Here is a 27,288-nt window from a genome sequence, read left to right as displayed (position 1 = left end):
AACTAGACTGGAACAACTATCTGATAATTTCATTTCGATCCATTGAGCGCCCAACTCCATTGCAGCTTTTTTTTGACAGTTTGTTTGTATACGGCCTCCAATTCGATCTGAAGCTTCTAAAATTGCAAAGTTTCTGAATCCTTCTTTTGCTAGTTTATTGGCAGCTGATAAGCCAGCCATTCCTGCTCCTACAATAACTATTTTCGGCTCTTTTAAGTGATCATTATTAACAATAGTATCACATTTTAATTCTGACATAGAAGATTTTATTCTAATGAGCCCAAAGTTTAAATATTTAATATTACGCAACCGTTGAAGGAACATAACTCCGGTTAATTTAAATTTATAAAATTTATTCACTATTATGTACATTTTATAATCGTGATTTTCAATTACTCATAAAATAATTGAAATTGTGTACCTTAACTGTGATAATATATGAATATATTTTCCATTTAAAGATAAAAAATTAGGTAATACAAGTTATTTTCCAAAAAACAAACGTTTTTAAAGTTTTATACAAATAATTAAATAAAAACACCTCACATTGTTTCAGGCATTAATTCTTTTAAATAATATAGAAACTATAAGTATGATTATATTTTCAAGTTAAAAGGACAAGTAGTTAAGAATAATAAAAATTACCTAAAAAAATCACAATTTACATCGCAGTGTTTACTGAAATTTATCATAAATTATAATAACTATTAACGAGTTGCTAAGGAAACGGTTGGGTATACCGATAAAAAGTCCTTTAAATTTATAATTTTTATATTGTTTCTCTTATTTTTCATTAACTGGCCGTTTAATAATCATATGTTAAAAAATACATATATATTGTATTAATATTATATGTAGTTTGTTAAATATTTACAATGTTTTGGCTAATCTAATAACTTTTGGTATAGTAAAATTTTAAGTTATTTTTTTTTTTAATAACTTATGTAATTTTAAACTATGTATTAAAATCATATTTTTAATAATAAAATTTTTTTTTCAAAATTTGAAAATATTCATTTTTAGCTTAATTTTTACAAAAAAAATTTTAATGAGTCAAGAACACTTTTTATAACGAATATTTATTGAGTTCCAAGCATTTTAGAACATTGAGTGAGTATGTAATATAGACGAAGTATGCATTATAAGTATACAACACTATGAGCTGTATCCACTCGTACTACATATCCACTCAATGTATGAAAATGCTTGTAACTCAATAGGTACTTGTCCTAAAATTCTTATTGCCCCATTAAACTTTTTCTAATATAAGTACTAATTTTATTATTATTAATATTATTATTACAAAAAATAATAAAAATATTATTTTAACGTAGTTTAAAAATGCATAAACTTAATACAAATTAACGCAAAACGTTTAGTAAATCAGATTTATCAAAATATTATGGATCACTCTGTGTAAGTTTTTAATATTTATATTCACATTAAATGCCAATGTATGCATTAAAAATAGTATAAATTTTATTCATATTATATTATAATTCACATAAAAGTCTATTCGAACATGAATACCTAAAAGCGTAACAACAATATAATAATTTTCAATCGAAGCAGTGGAGAGTTTCATTCAAGTAAAACATTATGTACAACTGAATTCCATGTTGTTAAATTTACTTCTTGTTACTTTATTAAATGTGGTTGTTTAAAAAATGAAAAAAAATACCCAATAATAATAATAACATTTAATTTTCTGACCGAAACTTTCGCAGTTATTTTATTGTTCTTGGATTTAACTAAAAAATAAATTGTTAAATGTTTATTTAAATATATCTAGTTTAATAGGTATAGATTTTACAATTATGAATTCAAAAATGTACTTCAAACCATTAAAATAACATTTTCTTCAATTAATTTTAATTGTATTTAAATCACTAGTAAGATTTTGAATGGAGTTTTTAAATCCATCAGTACAAAAGGAATTTCAAATTATGAGAATTCGTAATTACTTCTAAAAGTTAAATTTTAAATACAACATAATTTCAAACAAAGTATTATATTTATTAAAATACAAAAATTACTCTACAATTATGTAGAAATAGCACTGTACTGATTGATTTAGTTAAGGTTTTTACAACACTGAGCAATATTCTCAATAGTACAGTATAAATATGTTCATTAAATTATATGTTTATTAAATTATGGCATTGATCTTATATTTATATAGTAATACAAAAAAGAATTAAAAGAAAAATTAGTTTAAACATTTAATTCTAATTTTATTATTTTTTAAACCTTTTAAATAATTATGAAAGTATTAATAATATTTTTAGAATAATAGGATTAATATATTTTTTTCACTGAAAATTTTTTAATGTTATATTTAAATTGCAAAATTTAATTAAAAAAAATTTTCATTTTAATACTCTTAATAATAACTAAAATAAAAAATTTCTTTGGGTTACAACGAAAACTTTACTTTGACTCGTTTCCGTGTAAATGATACATAAGAACAAATTATTATTTTAGAAATTAAAAAATAATTTATTATTATTATATGTTTCATTCGCATGGTTCATGAAACCTCCTAAAAACTATTCTTAAGTATTGCACGTGGTGAGGCAATAATTACTCATACAGTTAAATAACGTACAGTATGTGTTTAACGTTAATAATGATAAAATTGTTCCCAAAATACGTATCCGTTACTTTTTTAGTAATTTTTGAGGCTTTTCGATTAATATATTTTTTAATTTTAAATAACTTCATAATTATTGATTTAAATTCTATTTTATGTACTCGAGTACGTACAATTGTAGATTTTTTAATTTTCAATAAAATAGTTGTAAATAATCATTGGAAAACATATTGTGTTTTCAAGTAAAAAAAAAATGATTCTTTTTATAAGTACAACTTATGGGAAATTATCAAAAGAAATTGAAATCCATTGAAGTTCCAGAATTATTATGTATCCTAAGATGAAAATACATGATATAGGTAAAAAAACAAATTTTCAAAATCTTCAAGTGTGCATTTCTGAAGAATGTATAAGTGCATTAATTAGGAAATACTAAAGTCTATTATCTACTAACACGGAGACCGTTCCAACACGTTTCCAAAATGAATTATAGATATTGATAAGCTGAGTTATGAGATTAAAAGATCTTATTGCACCCTACAACCGCAAAAATGGCTAAGGTGGAGGCGCTTTTGTGGTGATCAAATGATGACCGGGGGATGTGAGGGGGTCAGAAAAATCGATGGAACCGTTGGGGCAATACCGAGACGGTTTCAGTTACTGGATAACTACCATGACGGCCACGGTGTGGTGACTGAGACGGGCACGTCGCTTCTGCTATTCGGCTGCTGTTGCTGCTGTACCAGTAGCCACTTCCTGATGGCGCCGTGCTGGTCTGCACGCTGCTATTTCAACACAGTGGCGGGTACAGCGACGCCGACGCCGATGCCGAGGCGCGCCCCGCATATCGACACAGATACGACGCCTGGAGGTGTACCCCTCCAATAGGGACTTGCGCGCATTCGTCACTACACCTATAACAGCTGCAGAAAAACTTCTCTTCTTACTGTATAAACATATGTATAAGATACTCGAACTAAGTGCGGTGTATTATAATGTTAAAGCACAATTTTTATCATTTTTCCACTACTTGTTAAAACAATTCTACATTAAACAACCATCAGTTGAATGACTGTTTTTAGCAATTGAATTTTTAAAAATATATTAACTATTTAAGTTAAATCCAAAAAAATATAATAAAATACTTGAGTAATTTAAATGTATTTATTAAATATTTAATAAATTTGTTTAACTACGACGGACATTCACACATTGGTCGCCGGGACAAATTTATTTATTTTTAACTTATAGTACGTATCATAAGCTTATTTCAATACATATTGAAAAGTATTACTGAAACGTTTCCAAAAATTAAGTTGAAAAAATTGACTTTTGTGAAAGAGTTGCTATTTTGAATTCGCCCTTGTGAGCAGATAAAGGGTTAGGTTTTGAAAAAGTTTATATCAAATACCTAAGGTTTATATGTATAAATGTAATTTTGATTCGTTCATTTTTGAAAAAGTTTTGAGAAATAAATAAAAATTAAAAATTTATAAATTTTAAAAATTGCAATTTTTTTTAATTTTCCTCATTTTCAGAGAACTAGGGATATTTTTTCAGTTTTCAAGCTCAATGTCTTTTACTAAATAAGGTTTGTGATCTTTTGACGTAATGTTGAATGAAATCGGTCACGTAAGCTAAAAAAAAAACACAACATAGAAAAATGAATACCTTCTCAGCTTAGTTAATAAAACCTCTCATAATAATTATTTTCTTAGTAAAAATAGTTTTAAAATATTTTTTATTGTAATTTATGAGGTTGGTATTAAAGGTTTCCGTACTTTGCTCATGTAAAAAACGTGCGTTGCGTGGGTATAAAGCTATTTTTAAAATAAATACAGAAAACTTCTGAATAACTTATTGGAAAATTTGAATAACTACTTAAAGAAGGATTGTTCTTTTGAATATTTTAATAGTTGTATCATTCTATGATATTCTGTCATATTAATTAATATATTTTATAATGTTAGATAAATCATTTCTATCAACATAATGCATATCTTTATATACAAAGTGAATGATCACCTTGTAGGTATCAATGTCCATCAAATTTCTCCTAAAATAATAATAATGTTAAAAATGTCTTTTTTTGTTTCTATTAATTGATATATTTATCTAGATTTATAAATTGTTAAATATTTAAAGATCTATCCTGATTTCTCTATACGGGTATAAACTTCTGTAGAATATGATATAACAAAGAAAATTAATGGCCGATAATAAGTTTTTAATCGGTAGTTTTAGGAGTTATCACTATTTTTATACCCTGGCAAGAGGAGATTTGCGGCAAAAATATGCGCAATGGTAAAAATAACATAACCCGCATCTCGACACCAACTTTTAAATAAGTAATTTGGAAGTTTTTGACACTTTAATATATAAACCGGATGGAAGGTACGGGTTTTGTTATTTTTATCATTTTGCATCACACAACCGCACTCCTTCTATCACCAATGTATATAAATGTTCAACATTTCTTAAATACTGATTCAAAAGTAGTTATTGACCCATCATTTTCTTAGTTTGATCATTTTCTAACATTAAATCTATTAAAAACTGTACGTTGTTAATGAAAACAATTAATTTAGTACCTTCATACAGATTATGAAACGAAACTTTAAATATTTAACCGCATATAAATATCGAAAAAAACACCGTTCCTTATAACCTTACAATTATTTAATCTTTTGTAAATTTAGAAATAACTAATACTTAAATAAGCTAAAAAAAATGTTTAATTATTATTCTTCTAGAAAAGATCTAATAGTCAACGATAAATAATACATTCTGTAAATTTTAAGCTTAATAAGTTTAAAAATAGATAATAAATTACTTTTTAGTGTAAAATTATTAAAATCATAAGATAGTGTTTACAAATTTTTCATTAAAATCAAATATCGAAATTATATTCATACAAGTAGAATAATAATAAAAATAAGTAATATTAGGTGTATTTTTTTAAAGGAAATCTGTTAAGTTCATTGTCAAGAAAAAATTTTGAAAATGACTTCAGTGAAATATGAAAAAAAAATGTTCCGTTTGTATTAAGTTTAATTATATTTAACAACAGAAATAAATATTAAAAATTTTCATTTTTTAATATTTTATTTTATAAAAAAAATTACCACAAATTCATCAGATTTCATATAATGCGTTTTATTCCCATCAAAGTGCATATTTCAGGAGCTCTAAAATGAATATTTAAAATTTACCGTCAATTTTAATTAACGGTAATTTAATTTTCTCAATAAATCTTAGAAGAGTGGGGAAATTGACAAACCTATATTTCGTTACATTAATTGAGAATTGCTTTATAAAACGTTTTTATATCACGATCTTAAAATATTACTGAATTCACAATTAAAATAATAAGCTATTTTAAATTCCTAAATATCATAAATTTCTTAAGTCCATAAAATGAAAAAATAAAACACGTGTTAAAATATGATGATGTTTTGTTTCGAAGCATAATTTTTTTATCAATTACCTATCTATATTCAGCTTAAAGTAGTTGATATTTAAAATGTATGTAAAAAGTATTTATATTCAAAGGTAGTTTACTGATACATACTACACCCACTCCCCAAGAAATGTATATCTGACGTGTCCAATAGCAGCTGAACATTGACACGTGTTTATATCGACTGTGACGTCAGCAAGTGAAAATGATTTTGTTAGCAAATTTTTTTAATAAAATAAATTTACATAGTCTCCGGATGTTTTCTATAAATATAAATGTGTCTGTCGAGGAAAATTATAAACCTTTATTTATTTACATTATCGATAAAAACATAATAATAAATAAAGATGAAAATAAAATACCTTTCAACAGTAAAATGAATATTGTAACATTAATAAATAAATATTGTTTATTAATATTTCTATACATATTTTAATCCGATGTTTTTAAAAATGATTATCTTATAAGTGTTAATTATAAATAAAATTACATTGATTTACTTTTAAAAAATAACACTAAAGGAAATCGTTATTTTATGGCATTCAAAAATAGTTCAAGTTAAATGTAACTGTGGGTACCTATTTCTATAGTATACAAAGTTTAGGTTAAAATATATAAACATATTCAAAATACGTTAATCATACTAATGACATCGTTAAGTTTTAATTTAAAAATATCTTACGTTAACCATAAAATATCACGTTTTATTTTTATTAAAGCTATAAAAATAATACTGAATTTAACATTCCCTTGAACACAGCTGTACCTATTTTGCCTATATAATGCACCGTTTTAGAAATATTACCAACATTCTCATATATCATATATTGAACATCATTTTCAAACTTTTTTAGAAATTTTTATTGAAATAATTTTCTCATATATGAACGATTGTGATATGTATTTGAAAACAATGTAGAGAACCATTAAAAAAAAACAAGGATGAATTAGTCTGACAAAACTACTGAAAATGAATTGCTAGGTGATTTTTAAATTCTCGTAGTGCGCAAAGAATAAAATCTATTATATCACTTGTTTATTAAAATCCTATAATTAATATTAACTAATTTTTTTTACACATTATGTTTTCTGTAATATTAACAAAAATTAATAATTAAAATAAAAATGATACCATATATTTTTATATGTGTTAATGCAAGATAAATACTGTAAATTTCGTAGTCTATAGTTTTAAAGATGTCTTCGAGGATTACTAAAGGTATTATTACTAAAATAAAAGTGAAAAATTATTCCATTAAATAAATGTTTAATTATCGTTAGTATTACTGTTCATCAAAACTTAATAAAATAAAACTTCTGTAAGTAATCTTATCAGGTGTGGGTACATATCGGAATATCACAAAGTACAATTGATCCTTTAATAAAACTATTTACCAACATAATTTGTTTCATATACTTTAAATAAAACATGGTTCTACCAAAAATTGTCCATTTTCTTGGTGGCTCATCACTAATATTTGTTTAATGATATTCACATTACAAATTTAGTATTTGTTTAAAAGTTTTACACCCAAATCAATAAAAATTAATAATAAGTATTTAAATATTATTTGATTATTGAAAAATGATAAAATAAAAAAATTTTGAACTAGTTATTTTAAAAATTTATTAAATACGAATTACAAAAAAAAACACATAATGAAAAATTTTCTACCGTCTCCAATATTTGGATGAATTCTTTAAAGAACACGATGCTTATTCTGAATTTGCTTTAGACCTGTTTTTTACAGATTATTCTATCACGTCTTGTTTTTAATATAATTCCTAATTAAGGGATAACTAAACAATTCTTATCATTATAAAAACCTGGAAATTTTTTTTTTAACATTTCTTATATAACTTGCTAATATATTCATCGTCAGAAAACCGAATAGAATTCAACTAAATATTTTACATAGAAAAGTAGCTGTTTTCCTGTGTTATTGGTGTCATTCATTATCATATATTTCATAATCTATCGTTGGTTGAAGGACAGAACTTTTTGACAATAATTTGGGGACTATAAAGTAATAAATTTATAATACGTTGACAATGATTAATGTGTTTTGTGACTATTATCGAGTTATTCAAATCATTAACTATTTACTGTATAAGTTAATGACTTGATTTGAACCACTGTCTATAATTACTATTAAAGTACTTCGAACCATTACATATTCATTAATTTGTAATGTATGATTTATCGTTATGCTTAAAAATTTCTATTTTCATTAGGTAACCAAACAAGGTTAAAATATTATTCAATATCACCCACCTTTGTACGTGATTATATCATGTTTCACTGACTTTTAACTTTTATTTGTAGTTTTATCAAATACAAATAAAATATTTCAAATATTCAATTTATTTTACAAACAGTATTTTATTCAAAAATAAAATTTACCAAAAATATTAAAGAATAATCCTACCAAATAAAGCATACGTGTACTGAGCATTTTCATCAATATATAAATCATAAATATACTCTAAATTATGTGATTGATTCCTCTCAAATCTTTTTACACCCTCAAAATATTTATATTTCGACTATTATGAATAGCCATTTTTCATTGTTTTGACAATTACTTCATATTTAAGATTAATACTAAAGAGTATATAATATAAAAATACACACACATACATATATATATATATATTTATATGTTTATATACACAGAACAACTAATGTAAAAATCAATTAATATGTCTCAATCTTGTTGAAAGTTGTAAATTTTAATCGTCGAAAAATATATACGTAAAAATCTAATTATTTTTAAGTATAACGATTGAAAAAATAGCTATATGGGGTACCAGTTTTAACTTATTTCGCTGTAAATAATACAAAAAGTCTTTTTAAAAGTTAAAAGTATTGATGATCTTAAATTTTTATTGAAATAAATATAATAAATTATACAAAATATTATATATCAGGTACATAACGTAAGAACATAATATTATTATATTTTAAATATTTATTAAAATTTAAAGGTACTAACCTTAAAACTATTTAGACAGCCATAAGTATTTAAATTACTTACAATAACTATCAAATGTTTTTAAAACTTTTGATAAATACAAAACAAATAAAACTGGTGTTTTATTAAAATATATAACGGTTGGTCTGTTTTCAATGTAATTTCTTAATTATTATAACGGAGATTCTTAGGCTAAAATTCTCTTGCTAAATATTTTTTTTATACACCGTATTTTTATCTCTTCATTTGAATATTATACAGCTGATAAGAAAAATTATCAATTCATAGCAAGCAACAAAAAGTGTATGCTCAATTGAATCATACACTTTTATTTTTTAGTCTAATCTAGTACAAATCATTTATTCTAAAAAGAATCAAGATTTTTCTTATTTATTATTAAATTAATTTTTAAATTATGTTATGTTTAATTAATTAACTAGTTATAATTTTGACAAATATGTATAATCTATATATATATATAGTAAGTTTTAAATATAAGTTGGACTTAATATTTTTATTTAATAAATTAGATAGATTTTTCATTTGCTTATTACGTCAACAGTCGTCCAAACCAGATATTGGATTTATTTAATTTTAAATGCACTTAATAGAGTATCTCTGAGAAGCCAACTGAACGACATGCATAGCAACCAATCGATTATATTATGTACGAGGTATGTTCAGAAAATAACGGGAATTTTCATTTTTTGATAAAAATATTTATTTATTCGTCTACATTAATGTTTTCGCTTTTAAAATTGTCCCATTCTAGTAAAACGGCCTTTTAAGGTTCTCTTTTTAATTTTAGAAATAGAAAAGTCATATGGATCCATGTCTGACGAATAAAAAGCTGGGGTGGTATTGTTACAGTATTGTTTTTGGACAAAAGTTCACAAACAAGCAATGAAGTTTGAGAAGGTAAAAAAGCCATGAATTTTTTTGCTACAAATCCGGGCGATTTTTTCGGATTGCTTCACACAAACGGCGTTAAACTTTTAGGTAATACTTCTTATTGACCGTTTTATCTCGTGGCGAGAATTTATGATGTACTATGCCATTAAAATCGAAGAACTCGAAAGTGAGTATAACCTACATGTTCGATTACACTTGTGGAGTCTTTTCGGTCTTGGTGATCCAGAATGCCAACACTGGGGCGATTGAGCCTTAGTTGTGACGTCGTATCCATAAACCTTTGTTCCGTCACCTGTTTTAACACGTTTCAGTAATTCTGCATGGTCTTTAACTTCATTAAGTGACTCATGAGCAACTTCCATTCGTCGCTGTTTTTGTTCAAAATTTAACAATTTGGGAAAACGTATTTCTGATACGCATTTCATAACCAAAACATTCGAAAAAAGTTTATGGAATGTGTCAATCGATATTCCAACATCAGCGACTTCTCTGATTGTGATTCAGTGATGATTCATTGTTATTTCATTTTTACGCGAAATTTGATGCAAATTTTTTCATTCATTTTTTTTAACAAACGAAAATTGCTGAGATCATAAAAATACGTCTAACCTTAGCGGCTGCCACTGACAAAGTAAAAAATGAATCCAACAGAAAATTTTATCATACTTCAGGGACATGTGTATTAACATAATGAAAAACAATTTTAATAATTGGATTCTCCAAATACGTGAAATGTAAAAATTCCCATTATTTTCTGATCACACTTTGTAAGACTTCTTTTCAGATAAAAACTAAAAAAAATTTAATATTAATGACAAGCATTGTTCCACATCTGCAACTGACGATGTGGGTTATTGTGAAATATTTCTCTTGAAATTTTACCAAAGCACGTTTATCTAATTTTAAAATCGATTACTTAACATTTATTTCCTTTTATATTTTTATTTGTTTGTGTTTAACATGTTCTCTAAAAGCTTTTTGCTTGTACCAGAGAAGACGGAAAAATCTACATAGTCAAAATCTACGGAATCAAACTTCGATACCTAATCACCATGCGCCATGGCACAACGTGTTATGAACTGAGCTTTTTTATTTGAACCTAAATATTACAAAGAAGCCTCCTTTCAACAAAAATGCTGTGGACCAAACTATTTTCTGTTAAGAAAAGGTTTCCGTTTTATTAAACGGAAACCTTTACGTTAGTTTTAATAAAAAAAAAAAAAACCGGGAACATAAAATTTTTCTGTTTAAAAGAGATTTCCGTCTAAAGGAAGGTCCATTGAAATGAGGTTTCACTGTATTATGTTTCATACAATTAAAATATAATAATATAATTTTTATTATGTTTTAATTAATAAATATAATTATTTAAAGAAAAAAATATTATTATTTTTAATTGATTTAATTAATTATTTAAATAATATGACTTACTTATATTTAATTAAAACTAAGCTTTATTAACCGTTTAAGAAGGGAAGCAATTTTTATTTTAGATAGGTTGTGAATAGATTGGTTAATCATCAACAAATCAATGTATATTACAATATATATTTATTTTAAATAAAATGTAAAATTTTAATTTTAAATTTCCATTAGAACAAAACAACAAATTCTGTTAAAAATAGATCTAAAACAATCAAGACAATAATGTACTAAACTAATGTAGTATACTTGAATGTGTTAATTATTTTTTGTTATTTATAAAAAGGATACAAAACGTTGAAGATTTCTCAACTTTGTGTTATGGTTAAAGTAGAGCGTCTTCTTTTTTCTTCGACTTCCATTCATTATTTTTTCTAAATATTTAAATGCTACTATCTTGAAAAGTAATATTAATAAAATAGTTATCAAACTCAATCAAACTAAACAAAATCAATAATTTATTAAATTTTTTACGTACATGCATTTCAAAACTTTTTAATGTTATAACTGAAAAACGAATAATTAATTTAACAGTTTATTTATCTAAATCTTTAAATTAAATAAAAATACAAACAATATAAAATAAAAATAATAAGTCTTTATTAATTAAAAAAAATTAACTATGTTTCTATTTTAAAAAAATGAGTTAGTATTTTTACAAGGCATAAGGGATAAAATAAAAAATTATTACATAGCTAATATCTCAATAATAATATTTAACTTAAAATAACCAAAATGTTTTTGAAAATTACTTATATTATAAATGATATATACTGTGTAAGTATTTGATATTTCTAATTTTCTCAACTATTAAAAATGTTTATGTTTTAGCACTTATATCTTTTAAAAGTAACAACCTAATAATTTTGAGTAGCAACTAACATATTTAGTTTCTAAAATAGAAAATGTCTGGTAGGTAATAATTTTAAACTAGTACTTTGGAAGTTATTAGAATTTTAAAATTTAAACTGTAGGTAATGAACAGGTATGATTTATTTTATTATTAAATATTTCTCGGGCACACACTTAATTATAAAAATATGAATAATTTTATTTTTAACAAATAAAACTGTATACCATTATAAAGATATTCTAGAGTTATATTTTAAGTAAATTTCTATTTTATCCATTCAATCAATCAAAATTGTAAATATTTATCAATAGAAAGGCAATTAAAATTAATAAATTATGATTCTATGAGAAATCTGATTTTAGTTGTTATTGAAAGTCAAACATACCTATCATATTTGATTAATAGTTTCTTTAAAAAAAAAAAATTTGATAATAATTTGAATATTTTTAATTTTTATAAAGAAAATGTTTAATGATCATTTAATAATTTTTTAAATAACTTAAATTATCTAAGTAAACAAGGTATTACGTTAAACTTTTAATTAATTACTCAGCATAAATTTCAAGTTTGTTTTACAATTTATATTATTAAATAAAGTATAAATTACTTAATATCAATGATTTTTAAGAATTAACTTAAGCAAGTTTAAAACAATCTTTTAGTTTTTGATAATTTTGTTTTTAATAAAGACTAGGTCTTGAAAATTATAACTGTAGTTTTTCACTAATACTTGTTAGGTTATGAAAATTTTACCTGTCAACTTTTTAGTAATATCGTGCTATAACATTTTTTTTTTATCTCAAAGTGTACTCAAATAATACTTACTTCACTTTTACCAATATTTTTAAGTTTTTAAGATATCACAAAATTATTGAATAATGTTTTTTTTAGTAAGATCTTAATTGCAAGTATTTATAAGCTACATAAAAACAATTTTCATGTAAAACTGTTTAATATAAATTTTGAATCTTATATTGATTAAGTTATAACAAATTCATATTTTATTGTTTATTTTTATTTAATAATTTACACACTACCATTATTTAATTAGTCTTATTAGGGTGGAATCTACCAAAGCCATAAATATAATTCATAGTAAAAATATCTTTATAATAATAGAAATATCATATTCAAAGTGCCGGTTAATGTATATTATTTTAGTTTTTATGCGTATCTAAGTAGTTATAAGTTTTACTTAGCTGTGTTTTTGGATGTGCCCGTATACGTCATTACTTTGGTTCCAACTGCACCAATTGTACTTAAAAATACATCAAAAATTCTCAAAAAGTATTTATTTAAGCTAACAGTGCTATTATCTAGAAATTTACCCTCAGTCACGGTAATTATGAGAAATGTCACAAAAATTAGTTTTAAAATTCATGTACTACAAATGGGTTTCAAATTTATGAAATATATAATTGACATGTAATAATACATCATGGAGGCCAAATTTCATACATGTACGGTAAATACCGTATATAATATATTTATCGAGTATGATAAAACTTTAATGAATGTGATAAATAACTTTTATTTTTAAACGAATTCGATAATTTTTATTAAATTTATTGAATGCTATCAAAAATATGGCATAAACCGTTATGGTTACATCATGGAAAACGGTTCATATTTATAGTATCCATTATTACTATAAAATGACATTATGATTAATAAACCTGAAAACTGTCAGCTAATCAATTGGGTTTTGAAGATGAAATGCATTTTAATTATTCGAAAAAGTCTGGATTATGAACACTTTAGTACTTATATGACATAATTTATTTTAGGTTTTTTATTTTATTTATTTTGTGATAAATAAATAAAAATTTTATGTTTACTCAACTTTCAATGAATTTTTTAAACATATTTTTTTATTTATTTATTCAAATTTGTACACACATCTATAATGCTAATTCAAGTTGATTAATTCAATTCCGATAAGCGTAGATTGTAGTTGGGCAAATATGTTATAAAGAAAATATTTTTTTTAAACTTAAAAAATATTAATAATTATTTTTGGATTTGTTAACTCAATAAATGTAAAAACAGTTAAACGAAAATAGCATAAATATTATTAAAAAATTCTAAAAATGTTACAGAGTAATTAATTTATCACCGACCACTAATTTTTCTATTAAATAATAATAACCTTAAAATTATTTTTTTCGGCATTATTGAGTATTATTTATCTCTGTATTTATTAGTGTATAATACTTTATCCATCCCCTATCCCTTATGAGGGTACCAACTTTATTTTTTTTAATGGCAATATACATATTACAATAGCTTATAGAATATAAAATCATCAAATTAAGAAAGTGACTGGACTATAACAATTTTTGAATTAATATTTCAAAAGTTTTTAACGTTTTTAAATATAGATTGGAGGAGAGGTGCAGATTATGTTTTTTTTTATCATTATGCTTTTCACTGCAGCGTTACCCTCCAATCCAGGTATAAAAATATTTATAACTTCTGAACTATTGATTCAAGTTTTTGAACCAATACTTTGGATTTCTTAGTATTTTTATACCTAGGTAATTAGAAAACTGCGCTCAAAAAATGCGTAATAATAAAAATAGCCATACCCAATCACTGATATACTAAAGTAATAAATTGCGACAAATTTATTGATTATCCTTAATTTGATGGGTAGATATTTGATAAAACGGATACTAAAGTCAATCGAGCTAGGTAATAAGAGAGAAAAAAATCAAATAAACAGATAAACAAACTTAATGTGTGATAGTTGTATAGTACAGTTAGTATACTGTATAAGAGAACACAACTTAACGGCCAAATAGTGAGATAATAAGCATTTATCTTTATTTAAAAATTACTTATTTGCGCTTTCTCGTTGCCCTGAGGAATAGAAATAAGTTCATAAACAAACTGGCAACGTTGTATTAAGTCTGTTTAATTAAAAAATACAGATGCTAAAAATGTTCTTATGGCTTGCAAATGCCACTCTGCCAAATTGCTTATGAACTTTTTTTATTTGAATTTGTCGCTCTTACTCCATGGTTTGATTAACTTTATTTATTAATTTTCTTAGATATCTGTCCATCAAATAAAAAAGAATAAATGAATTTGTTGCCGTTAGAATATTATTTCCATTTTCTGAAAACGGTTATTTGAATCTATCGTTCTAATAAAGTAAAATGATGCTATTAATAAACCTTCCAAGCTGTTTTATTTTTCTTATTATTATTTGTAACCCATTTGTGTTAAATATAGATTGAATATGTACACTGTCTATCATATCGTAAATTTTTAGAATTATTTTTCGATAGTATAGGATCTTATTTTTAAATGCTACCCTTAAAAATAATTTTTTCTTTCAATAAACATGAAGTTAACTATAGTTCATAAATATAAATCAAATTTAATCTATAAGTTTTCAAGAAATAATCATAATTTAACGAAAAAATGATATTCTTAATAAATCACTTTGTATGTGTAACTAAAAAAAATTTTCGTAATTATTTTTGTTTTGTAAGTGAGTGAGTTATGATAAAAAATGTTCATCAATTAATTATGAAAATACTTTGTAAAAAAAAAGTGGTGCTTAAAGCTATTTAGCATTTATTAAGGAATAACTTAAATCTTAGCAAGATTTATTATATATAAAAGAATATTACTAATTTTAGTAGATCATTAATTTTAAAATGGAAAAAAATAAAAAAAAATATAAAAATAGATCTATTTTTATTAAATAAATATTAATAAATATTAATTTACAAAATAAAATGTTCTGTGTTATTAATATGTTCCTATATTCGTTAATTAATTTCTTATTAAACTTGCCCAAATTCAAATGTTTATATTTTCAATTCGGACTTCATTTTGATGGTATAATTGGGAGAAATTGAAATTAATTTAGTTGGATTTGAATTTGTTTTTCGAAAATTTAACTTGTTTTGCTTGAATTAATGAAATTATTAAAAGTATTATTATTTGACTATGTACACCCTCAAAAATTAAAGTTAATCAAAGTCTTACTCCAGATATATTATCTATAATATTTTGAACCAGTAATATAAAATACAATTTTAGTTAGGTGACATAGTTTTTACATACTAAATATTAACATTTTAACGATACAAACATAATTTAAATAAAAGACTGCTGGTTGAATTTTAACAAATGCATCCTTGGAATTAAATTCACCTGTTGTGGTTAATAAAACAAAAATACAGTTTTCAAACAAATGCTAGATGTAGTGAGTTATTTTAACTGCAAAAGTCAAAACAAAGTTTAGATAAAAAGAGTTTTTGCAGGATGAAAATAAAAAAAAAATTTATTGCACAAAAAAGAAATTAAAAATAAAGTTTACTTCTTCCTCAATAAATTTTGAAATATATAAAACACAAGCTTATTTAATAGTATAACTTGTTTCTCAATTGACAATTTAACCACTCTGGAAAGCTTTCAGATGTTACAAGTAACTTAATACAACGCTAATTGTTTTACGATGGCGAATACACTACACACCTTCAATGCTAACAATAAATTTGAAAATTTGATTTTATATAAAAGTATTATTATTAGCATTCAAAATTTTTACGTTGTATTATGTATTTTAATAAAAATATACCTGTCTAATCATGAGTCATAAAGACCTTAAGAAATTTCTATTACATTCCAGATTCTAAAACATACTTAGAAAAAAAACTGATTAAATATAATGTAAATAGTCTTAGAATATTAAAAATTAAATGGTAACGACTTTAGTTTCGAAATTAGCTCATAACCAGGTTATTATTAAAAATAATAACCTGATCAAATATTGATGCTTAGTCAAATATAGAAATATATAAATGTACATGTAAAATGTCTAGCTAGTTTTACAAAAACTCTCATTTATACTATTTACAAATTTTGTTTACATTTATGCACAATTATTTTTTTTAAATACAAATATTATACACAAAATATTGTCACATTCATCTCAATATTTATACAAATACATTACTTTTCTAAATTGTTTTCAGTGTATATTTTTTAATAATACTTGACATCTATCAAAGTTACGATTTAAATACACTTTTTAATCATTATGTGCTTTCATAAAAGCACATATGCATATTTTCAGTCATTCTATAAATCTAATCGTGTGATCAATTGAATAAAAAAATTTAAGTGCTATCATATTTTTAATGATGATGATTGTATTTATTTTCTGTCAAAATTAGTTTCATTAGATGAATTTATTTTTAACAACCATAAATTATATTAAGGCAATGTCAACATTCATGATATGTTATATACAAAATACATCTTATATTTTTTTTCAGATTTTTTTTTTATTTTTTAAAATGTCAGCCAATAATTTTATGTAATATTGATTGAATGTTAGTTGATATTTGTTGAATAATGTATATGAATTTTATATTCAGTGTCTGTCATTTATTTGTACTAATTTCGAAAGTGTTCAAAGTGGTAGATCTTTAGTATTTATAAATTCGGAATAATCTACACTCAGAATGAATAATTCTTTCAACATTTTATAAAGAACATATATTTTTTATTGTTGATGTACTACTATAATATTCATCTACGCAGCTGTTTCATTATTATTATTATAAAATAATATAAACATTTTTTTTGTGTTTACATTCTAATCATTGTATTCGAAGAACATTGTGTCTTTTTAAATAACAACAATGTTCACTTTATTTTTATCTTAAATTATATATTTTTGTGTAAGAATTCGTTATTTGTTCATTTTAAACGTTAAAAAGTTTTGATTGTATTTATAAAGCAAAAACAGTTACAAGTTGTCCAAACTGCATTCATAAAAAAAAAGAGGTGATCTATAAAAACGAATCACAGTATTACTCAAGAAAAAGTTTCAAGTACAAGATAAGTTTACCTAACAGGTTTTATTGGACCTTCACAAACCATACTGCCTATTAAATAGAGTTTATTGAACTATAAAAATTAATTTAAGTTTTAATTATTATAATTTCCAATGTTTTATAAATTATTTGCTTTTTCACTGTTCAAATTTTAGTATTTAATATAGGTCGGTTAATTTTTCCAACAGTATTATTACCCAATTAATTTGATCAATAAAACCGCAGTATCAACGTAATTGACGACAGTTGCTACCTTTTTTCTAATTAATTACTGTGAAATATTTTTGATCATTATTTTACGTAACAGTATATTGGAAACTTTATCAATATTATAAATTGTAGATAATTTGATCTACACTACAAATAATTTATCATTTTAATGGGTATTACGAACACACAAATGAATATTACGTAATGACTTGATTTTACAGCACATTATTTGTTGTATTCTAAAAAGAAATGTTTAGATATCTACATGTACTAAAAACATTAAAAAGTATAATAAATAGGGAACAAAGATCTTGTGAATAGAACTTTTATTGTTAAGATCCAAATAATATGAAATGTTGTTGCTGTTTTTTATGTTATTTTTTGGTATTTAAATATTAGAGACATAAGTTAGCTAATATCATTTTTTTAAAGGAATGAATTAAAATATTTACAAAAAATGTTCTACTATTGTGACAATTTTTATATTTTCAATTTTCAAAAGATTATTTTCGAAAAAGCTCATGTATAATTTTTTTTAATAATTAGTTGGAATATTATATTTCAGTGAATATAGATGTACATTTTCGTTGAAAATTGTGAGAAATATTACTTGAACTTACTACATAAGTAACCGTTACAACTACTTTTGAGATCAAATTTGCAGTCACCAAAATTGGCAATTTGATATATTTTAGTAAACATTAACAACCATTAAGTTATTTTACATGTATAATTTTAGGTCTCTAAGTAAAATGAAGAGGGATTCAAAATGTTTAGCTTACAGTAAAATTATTGACAGTAAATAGAAAAGTCAAGATAGTTTTCTTTTAAATTCAAGTTCAGTACTTTTCATTAAATTTTGAATGTTATCATATAAAAATCTTTAGAAAGTAATACATCAATAAATATTGCTTAGATAAATATAAAACTATTATAGAGAAAACAAACTTTTTTTTGTGTGAAATAAATTAACTAAACCAAGTAACTTAATTAATGAGTTGATATTTTTTTTAATGTAAACTACTCCAGTTAACATTTTTTGCTCAAATAATTTTACACTGTCATTTTAAAAATCTTAGTTTTTATGTTGGAGAAAAATTCGTTCTATTTGTTCCTGCTGTGTGTTCAGTAAACTTGGCATGGTATACTCAGTCTCAGTATAAAAAACTTCGTATTATATTATAATACATGTCAATAACATATTATATTCATAAAATCGTTACAGTACAATGGTAGTATCGTAACGAATAGATTTTCTTTTGTTGTGCAATACATAAAATAGTGTAGTCAAACTTGTAACAAATTAAGATCACTTTGACATTTAATTGAGAATAGTAAACACGTGACAAGCATAATTGAGATTTGTGAAACAATGATTCGACATCCGATTAAGAAATCTACGTCGTCTTTTATTCAGTTGATAATTCAATGAAATTGATTGTTTTTAGACGGTATTATCAATTTGATTATCTCAAATCAAATTAAACTTTTTTCATTTAATAAATAAGTACAGCATATAAAATAAATATACATTAATTTAACTGTAGATTATTATCAAAAATGATGTTAAGTATTTTCAAAGTGATAATAAATTAATACGAATATAAAACACGTTTTTAATGATTTAAAAAAACGTGGGGTTTAGTATTAAATATATTTGTATAGTAAATTTTTTTCAAGTTTATTTAAATATCTTTATTATCATAAAAATAGCTGGTGAAATAAATTAATATAAATTATTACTGATATGCTTATATACATTTTTTTTTTTTTTTGTAGGAAACTTTTTCTTCATTTACGGTCGACCAGATACGCCAAATATTTACTTAAGGAGTCCATATTACATAGATGGTATATTTGACAATAATGGATGTTCTTTGTCGTTTCAAATGCATACAAACGTTACTATGCCTAATCAAGTGTCAGTAATGCTTAGGACTGAAAATTACACTTCACTAATTCAAGACAACGTTGAAAACAATACACCAGTGTATGTATTTATATTAAATTGTACACAACATTAGAATAATTTAAACTGTAATCTAAGATATTCTCCAAACTATTTTTTTTAATACAATACAATACAACACAATATATACTGTAAGAATAATAATGACACGGTTTTATATTATGTAAGTATACTTACATTTGTATCAAAGGTAATTGTGTTAAAATACCTTACACAGTCATACATTATCACGCTAAACTGGTAGGTTTGTTAATTTTTTACCAGATTTTCTGTAAGATTTTTACCAATAAAATTTTTCATTGTGCATGTAGTTTTTGTTCTCTCCAATTGTATGTCATGAGCAATTTTAGTTTTAGGACATATTTCTTTAAAAAGTCTTGTAAAATGGTTAACTGTTGACACGGCCAGTAATCGAAAGTGTATTGGAAATCATATATAAAAAAAGAGACATAGTATGGGATTAAAGAACCCTTGACCCAAGACATCTCAAAGACAAACCTTACCACTAGACAAACACGAATTTATGATTCATGTTCCGGTACACTTTCGTATAGGTTGATAACTTAACGCGTGGCTAAGGAAAACACAGTACCAAAGCAATCGTGAATAAATAATAATGACAACTTAAAATAATCGGTTAGCCTTTAATTCTAAAAAAATCTGATCAAGTGTTCAAACAGTCTGTTGATTTGATAAAAATTAATTAAAGCTATAAAATTTACCACAACAAAGTAGAAATTAAAGTTAAAAAAAAAAATGAATTAAACATGTTAAACTGAATTCTGAAAACAATATAGGTATCCAAGAGAAACGACACGCTTTTTAGATTAGAATTAAAAATTTAAATGTAATAATATAAACTTCAAAAAACCTATATCTCAACTAAAAAATGTATAAAATCTGCCACGGCATAAATCACAACTGCATAATACTAACACAATACATCATAGTAAGACAAACTCTATTGTCTTTGGATTTTACTTTTAAAATTTGAATTTTTATCTTTAGAAAATGGGAAAAGAAAAAGGTATTATTGGGTCGACAAACTAGGCAAGTGATTATTGAGATAATTACAAAACCGGGATCTCATGTTGGCATCGACGACATTAAACTTGAAAACTGTTTACCAGGTAATTTAAACAAATAATATTATTCCTGTACGTCCCCACATAACTCTCTTATTTGAAGCTGTTGACAGCTATTTTGTTAGGCAAGCTTAACAGCTTATACAAAACGTTATTGTCTTGTTTTGGTAAAAGGTTTGACGCTTTTATTAAGTATTACAACCTTAAAGTATTATGCGGGATTTACTGTTTTTTTAGAATACATTGCCGGAATAACCGATAGTGGCTGTCCTACAGTTTCACATTTTTTGTGCGCTGATAATACGACATGCATTCCACACCATAGGGTTTGTGATATTAGTCCTGATTGCCCTGATGTAACGGACGAGAGTGAAAGTTGCCGTGAGTCTTAAGATATTTGATTTTAAAGTAATAAAATAACATGGACTTGTTTGTATCGGTGATTTAATCTTGTTTATAGCGTTATAAAAATAATAATTTTAGTTATCATTAAAACTTGTTATTGTTATTTCATTTTAATTAAGTTTTATTTGTATGCTAAAAGAATGTTTGTATTATAAAATATTCATATTATTTGAAATAATATTTTTTGTTATTCCGAAACTTTTTTGAGAACGGAACAAAATTAAAAGTAATTGCTATAATTAATTTATAATTTAATTTTCATTTGAAATTTATTCAAATAAATTGAATAATTATTAAACGGGAAAAAACTATTTAATAATTAATGAAAATATTTAATTTTAACATTGTAATACTAAAATATATATATATATATTCATAGTAAAAGTACCACCAGAAGCTCGCTGTACATTTGAATCTGGATTTTGTGGTTGGCAAAATACAAGTGAAGAAATGATGCTCACGTGGAAGCTTAATAAAGGAGATCGTCAAAAGTTTACTGGGCCCAAATGGGACAATACTTATCAGAATCGGTCTGGTAAGAGCAAATAATGTTTTTACTTAAACAGAATTTTTACCTAATAATTGCATTTTAACTAACATTGTTTATTCAGGTACTTACGCTTACGTAGACATGTCTGGACCTACACATTTAGGGTCAGCAGCACGTATGGAAAGTGTTCACTTCCATCCACCTCCGCCATTCATCTCTGATCCAGAGTCCAAATATTACAATTCCTGTTATGTATGTTAATCAAATAAAAATAATATTAAAACAATTATGTGGGTACTTAAAATTGTATTCAATTTCGTATTTCATATTTTAAAATTAAAAAAAAAAACCTTGAATTATTAAAATGAATGTTTTTCCTCATTCTTAATTAGTTAATTAAGATAACTAAAAAACGTTTGAATTTAATTATTTTAATGAACCATTATCATTTCAAAGGAAATATCGCAAAATTTAAACTTAACTAACTGTATTCTTTTGATGACTGTAAATAACAAATATTAAACTCATAATTGTGTATCATTGCAAATTACGTACACTCGAAGAACTTTGATTGTATTTGCAGAAAAACGATTTTTAATATTTACTAACTAAAAATTATTTCTTGGCAGAGTTTATTTATTCTTTAATATTATTATAGAATCCTAACGTCTTCCAATTCTATTAAGTGTACTCAATTTCCTAAATATATCGTATAAATATTTGTTGTGTATTAAAATATACTAGTATTTAATTTTTTTACGAAATTTTTAAGTAGTTAGACGTAAAACAATCGTAAACATGTACTCTAATAGTAATAATGAACTTATTCAATAAAACACACTGATTTTTTTTTAGTGCTACAAAAAAATATTCTGTTATTTACTTAAAAATATTTTCTACAGTATTTTTATGTCATTTTTTGAAATATTTGATTTATTTTTGAGCACTTATCACTTATTTTTAAAATATTTGTATTTGTTGGTAAATCATATACCAAAAATTTTAAATAGTGAAATAATACACATGTATTGCATTATAATACAAAATAATTATAGTAATAATATCACCGAAAAAACATTGCGAGGAAACGTTGATTAATATAACGAATGTTTTTTTTAACGATAGTTAAAACATACATAACATTGTACATGTTATAATAGATTATAATTATGTACTATGAAAATTATTCCATTTTCAGATTTCGTTTTTTTATCACAAATACGGATCACATAGTGGATCGTTAGGATTGTATTTAGTTGAGACTCATGGGGAAATAGACCGCATGAGAAGACTCTGGTGGAGTTTTGGTAATTACGGCAATACTTGGCTACGAACAGTTGTGTACTTAAGAAATATCACAACAAGGTAAAGTATTATTCGATAAAACTAAACGTATCATTGTTACAAACTCAAAATGAATATCAAGTAATATTAATACAGCGCCAGTAAGATACCATTCAATTGTTAATAAAAATTAATTATTAAATATATTGGTGTTTACAAAACGTTATTGCTTTCGTGCTCGTTTTTGGATCACAAAGATTAGGTATTTAAGATGTGTAGGCAGTTGAACGATTTTGTTTGTTTAATCCTTTCCTAAATGAATTTATATTCAATCTCGGTATTAACGCTTTAATTACCGTACATTTTATAAATTCTCTTAAAGAACTTACATTGCAGTTTACAGCTATTGTTTACTATGCAAATATGTTATAATATTGACGCTTCCAAGGCTATTGGCGTAAATTATTTGTTATGAAAACTTTACTTTACTAAAAGTAACATTTTAAAATGAATCTAATAAATATACTAGTTACCAATTAGAAAAATAAATTTGACATCTTTATAAAGTTGAAATAGTATAAGTATAAAGTATAATAGATGAACATAAAAAATACTTAAGAATTGGTAAAACTAGAAAAATATTCATCAACAAAAAATGCACATAGTGGTCCGAGTACACGGTATGTTCTTGCCCAACACAACTAATACTAACTAAAAGAAACCATATTATGAATATTATTTTTATTTCATCCGAATATCTGCTAGTTCATTAAATTCTGATGGTATTGTATTTGTCGCCTGTCAATAGTCTCGATTATTTATTTTCATTTTAATACGTAGAGGGAATATAAATCGCGGGCAAAGTTTATGTAAATCAGTACGAACTGTATTTACCTACGATACTACCTATTCTTGTAACATGCAAATCTTCAATATTAAAGATGATTTCCTGTTAGTGTGTGTGTGATGTGATTTATTTGTAGAAAAACAAAAAATAAGGAAATAAGCGAGGTAACAAAAATAGGTACACCTGTCTAATGCATATACAAATACGAATATATATTTACAGTTCTGCAACATGAACTCTTAAAAAAAGTAAAATGAAAAGGTAGGAGAGCAACTTACTTACTAAAACAATGTTAATCTTATGATATGATACATATAACACAATGAAAATTAATTAATTACTTATCTGATGACGGTTTGAGGAGATCGGAGTGAGTGGCAAAGTGACTTACAATGAACGGAAACTAATAATGAATAATATATAAAAAAAAAAAGACTATAAGCGAAAAAGATTAACAATTGCATAGCTGTCGATTACTACAGGCGCTAAATGCGTGTAGTGTGTACGTAAAAAACAAACTATATGCAAAAAACAATTGACGTTCGCTGAGGAAGGGGCGGTGGACATAAGACGCGCGAACACGTTCGAACCGGTCATATACGAGCGACACATGACGCGAGGAAGGGTAGAGAGGTTGCCACACTCTACCCAACAACTCTATCTCAAAAAATCTTAAAAGATTGTACTCTAATAAGTACTTGTTCTAAGATTGTTGACATATAAAAACATTGCTCTTTTGAAAAAAAAAATTATTTTTATTATTGAATATAATTAATTTAAAAAAACCCAGCACAGTGGAGTTGCGGCACAGTAGTGACGTGGCATAGTTGGATCAAGTATTATGATATCTGACAGTGACTAAAATCACTATCAAAAAAAAACGCTTCGATGCAAATCTTTAGATAGTGTTTAATTTTAAAAGATTGGTGGATTATTCCAAAAGCAACATGATCTGCTAGTTCGTTGTTAATATCCTGTTTCAGATAAAGTATGTCGAATGAAAAAAGGATTATTAAAAAATATTATTTCTCATAATAAAATTATGTTGATCCATACACTTTTCAATAAGTTATAGCATAATAAAGTTAAAAATGTAAAATAAGAAAATGGAAAATTTTCACACAAAAATAGCATTCGGTAGCCATTTTCACCCTGAAGATAAAATAAAATCTGAAAATTTTTTTTTTATAATAAAGTGCATTACATTAGCTTTAATTTAAGATATATATAAAAGGGAAAGACTTTCCGGAACAATTTCAAAAGTCAAGTTGAAAAAATTAATTTTTTGTGAAAAAGTTGTCATTTAAAATCCTCCCCTGTGGGCAGGTCTAGGGTCAGATTTATAAAAAAAATATACCAAATAAAAGGTAATGATATGGTTATTTTATTGATTTGATTGATTTGGTTATTTTTAAAAAAGTTATAGCAATTTTAATTTAAAAAAATGTCGAAAATTTCAAAAATTAGCGATTTTTAAATTTGTCATTTTTTTGGAGGTTTCCCCCATTTACGGGGAACGAGGGAATTTTTTTCAATTTTTGAGGGTAATGTCTTTGACTAGATACAATTTGTGATCTTTTGACGTATTGTTGAAAAAAATCGGTTCGGTGAGAGCTGAGAAAAAGTGGTAACAGACACAAAAAAAAAACACATCTTAGTAAAACCAATACCTTCTCAGCTTCGCATCGAAGCTAAAATATGAATTTAACGTAGTCTACGAAGGCAATACTTGTTAAAAAAAATACAAATAAATGATAATTGCACCAAAAATTAATAAAGCGTCATCAGTTACATCTGAAACACTACGTACATTTTTAATTAGCAAACATTTTTAATAATATTTTCCATATACTACATTTTCAACTATTGTTCTAATATAAAAGTATGTTAGGATGGAATAGTACATACAATTCTAAAAAGAATCGTAGTTTTTATTGAGGTGTATTTGATCAAAAAGTAAATAAAAAGTATGTTGTTATATATTTTTTTGTTACAGCGCTATGTTAAAAAAAAGTCTTTTAAATAATTATATTTTTTTAGCTATTACTTGCAATTTGAGGCTCGAAAATTCATGTCTCAAAAAGGCGATGTTGCTATTGACGATATAGCAATGAGTCCAAAATGTTTTGGTTTAGGTGAGAATGTATTATTTAATATTAACAAATATACTTAAACATGAAAAAAAAATAATCGTTATAATAATGATATGATTTTGAGGGATACAGGGAAAATAGTATAAGTTAATTTTTGGGAAAAATAAATTTAATTTAAAATAAAAACTTCAAATTTAGTATTTTCACTGGAATTATCGGTCGTTGATTCCAAATTTTTTTTTGATAAAAATTTAATTATGTAATAAAACCATATCATTGCATTTTCAAAATCTAAATTTATTTTCATTTAAGATTAAAATATTTCAAATTTTGAAATTTATTAAAATTGACTATATACTATTTTTGTTTTATTCTTCAAAATTTTAATAATAGAAAAATTCAGAGGCGTATTTAAAATTTTTGTCGCAATGGTAATAACATTTCATTTTAGATCTAATATTTTGCCCCTAAACTTTTCATCTTATAAGATTTCAATTTAATTATACCACTGGAATTAGAAAATATGTGTAGTGAATTAAACATATTTAAAACAGATTTATAATGTAATTTTTATTTCAATTTAATTATAGACGTACCAAAAGAAGAACTAAAAGGGTATAAATATGAAGCAGCTGGTGTAAATGATACGTTATTATACAACGGTAAGCAATAACTTATTCACTGCAGTTATCAAATAAACTAAAATAAATTATAATATACATGAAATAAAATAATGTAAGCGCATTAATCTCACGACAATGATTTTTTTATAATTTTACAAAAATATTTCAAAAAATTAATTATAGAAGGATTTTGTTCAACCCGTTTG

General features: G+C 24.5%; 1 protein-coding gene across 3 annotated transcripts in view; it reads left to right on the top strand.

Annotated features, from left to right (window-relative positions):
• Nucleotides 1-27,288, top strand: part of LOC126897557 (tyrosine-protein kinase receptor-like) — a 125,534-nt gene that overhangs the window by 80,788 nt on the left and 17,458 nt on the right. For all 3 annotated transcript variants that reach the window (XM_050671250.1, XM_050671251.1, XM_050671252.1), the window contains exons 3-10: nucleotides 20,066-20,276; nucleotides 21,264-21,385; nucleotides 21,578-21,721; nucleotides 22,125-22,280; nucleotides 22,357-22,487; nucleotides 23,434-23,600; nucleotides 26,407-26,501; nucleotides 27,050-27,121. In XM_050671250.1, the coding sequence (XP_050527207.1) occupies nucleotides 20,066-20,276; nucleotides 21,264-21,385; nucleotides 21,578-21,721; nucleotides 22,125-22,280; nucleotides 22,357-22,487; nucleotides 23,434-23,600; nucleotides 26,407-26,501; nucleotides 27,050-27,121 (1,098 nt within the window). The remainder of the gene's footprint in view (nucleotides 1-20,065; nucleotides 20,277-21,263; nucleotides 21,386-21,577; nucleotides 21,722-22,124; nucleotides 22,281-22,356; nucleotides 22,488-23,433; nucleotides 23,601-26,406; nucleotides 26,502-27,049; nucleotides 27,122-27,288) is intronic.

This window comes from Daktulosphaira vitifoliae, unplaced genomic scaffold (assembly GCF_025091365.1).
Source record: "Daktulosphaira vitifoliae isolate Bord-2020 unplaced genomic scaffold, ASM2509136v1 Scaffold_2, whole genome shotgun sequence".
In the NCBI taxonomy this organism is placed as follows: domain Eukaryota; kingdom Metazoa; phylum Arthropoda; class Insecta; order Hemiptera; family Phylloxeridae; genus Daktulosphaira; species Daktulosphaira vitifoliae.
Note: the sequence above shows the minus strand (reverse complement) of the source record. Positions and strands in the feature narration are given on the sequence as shown.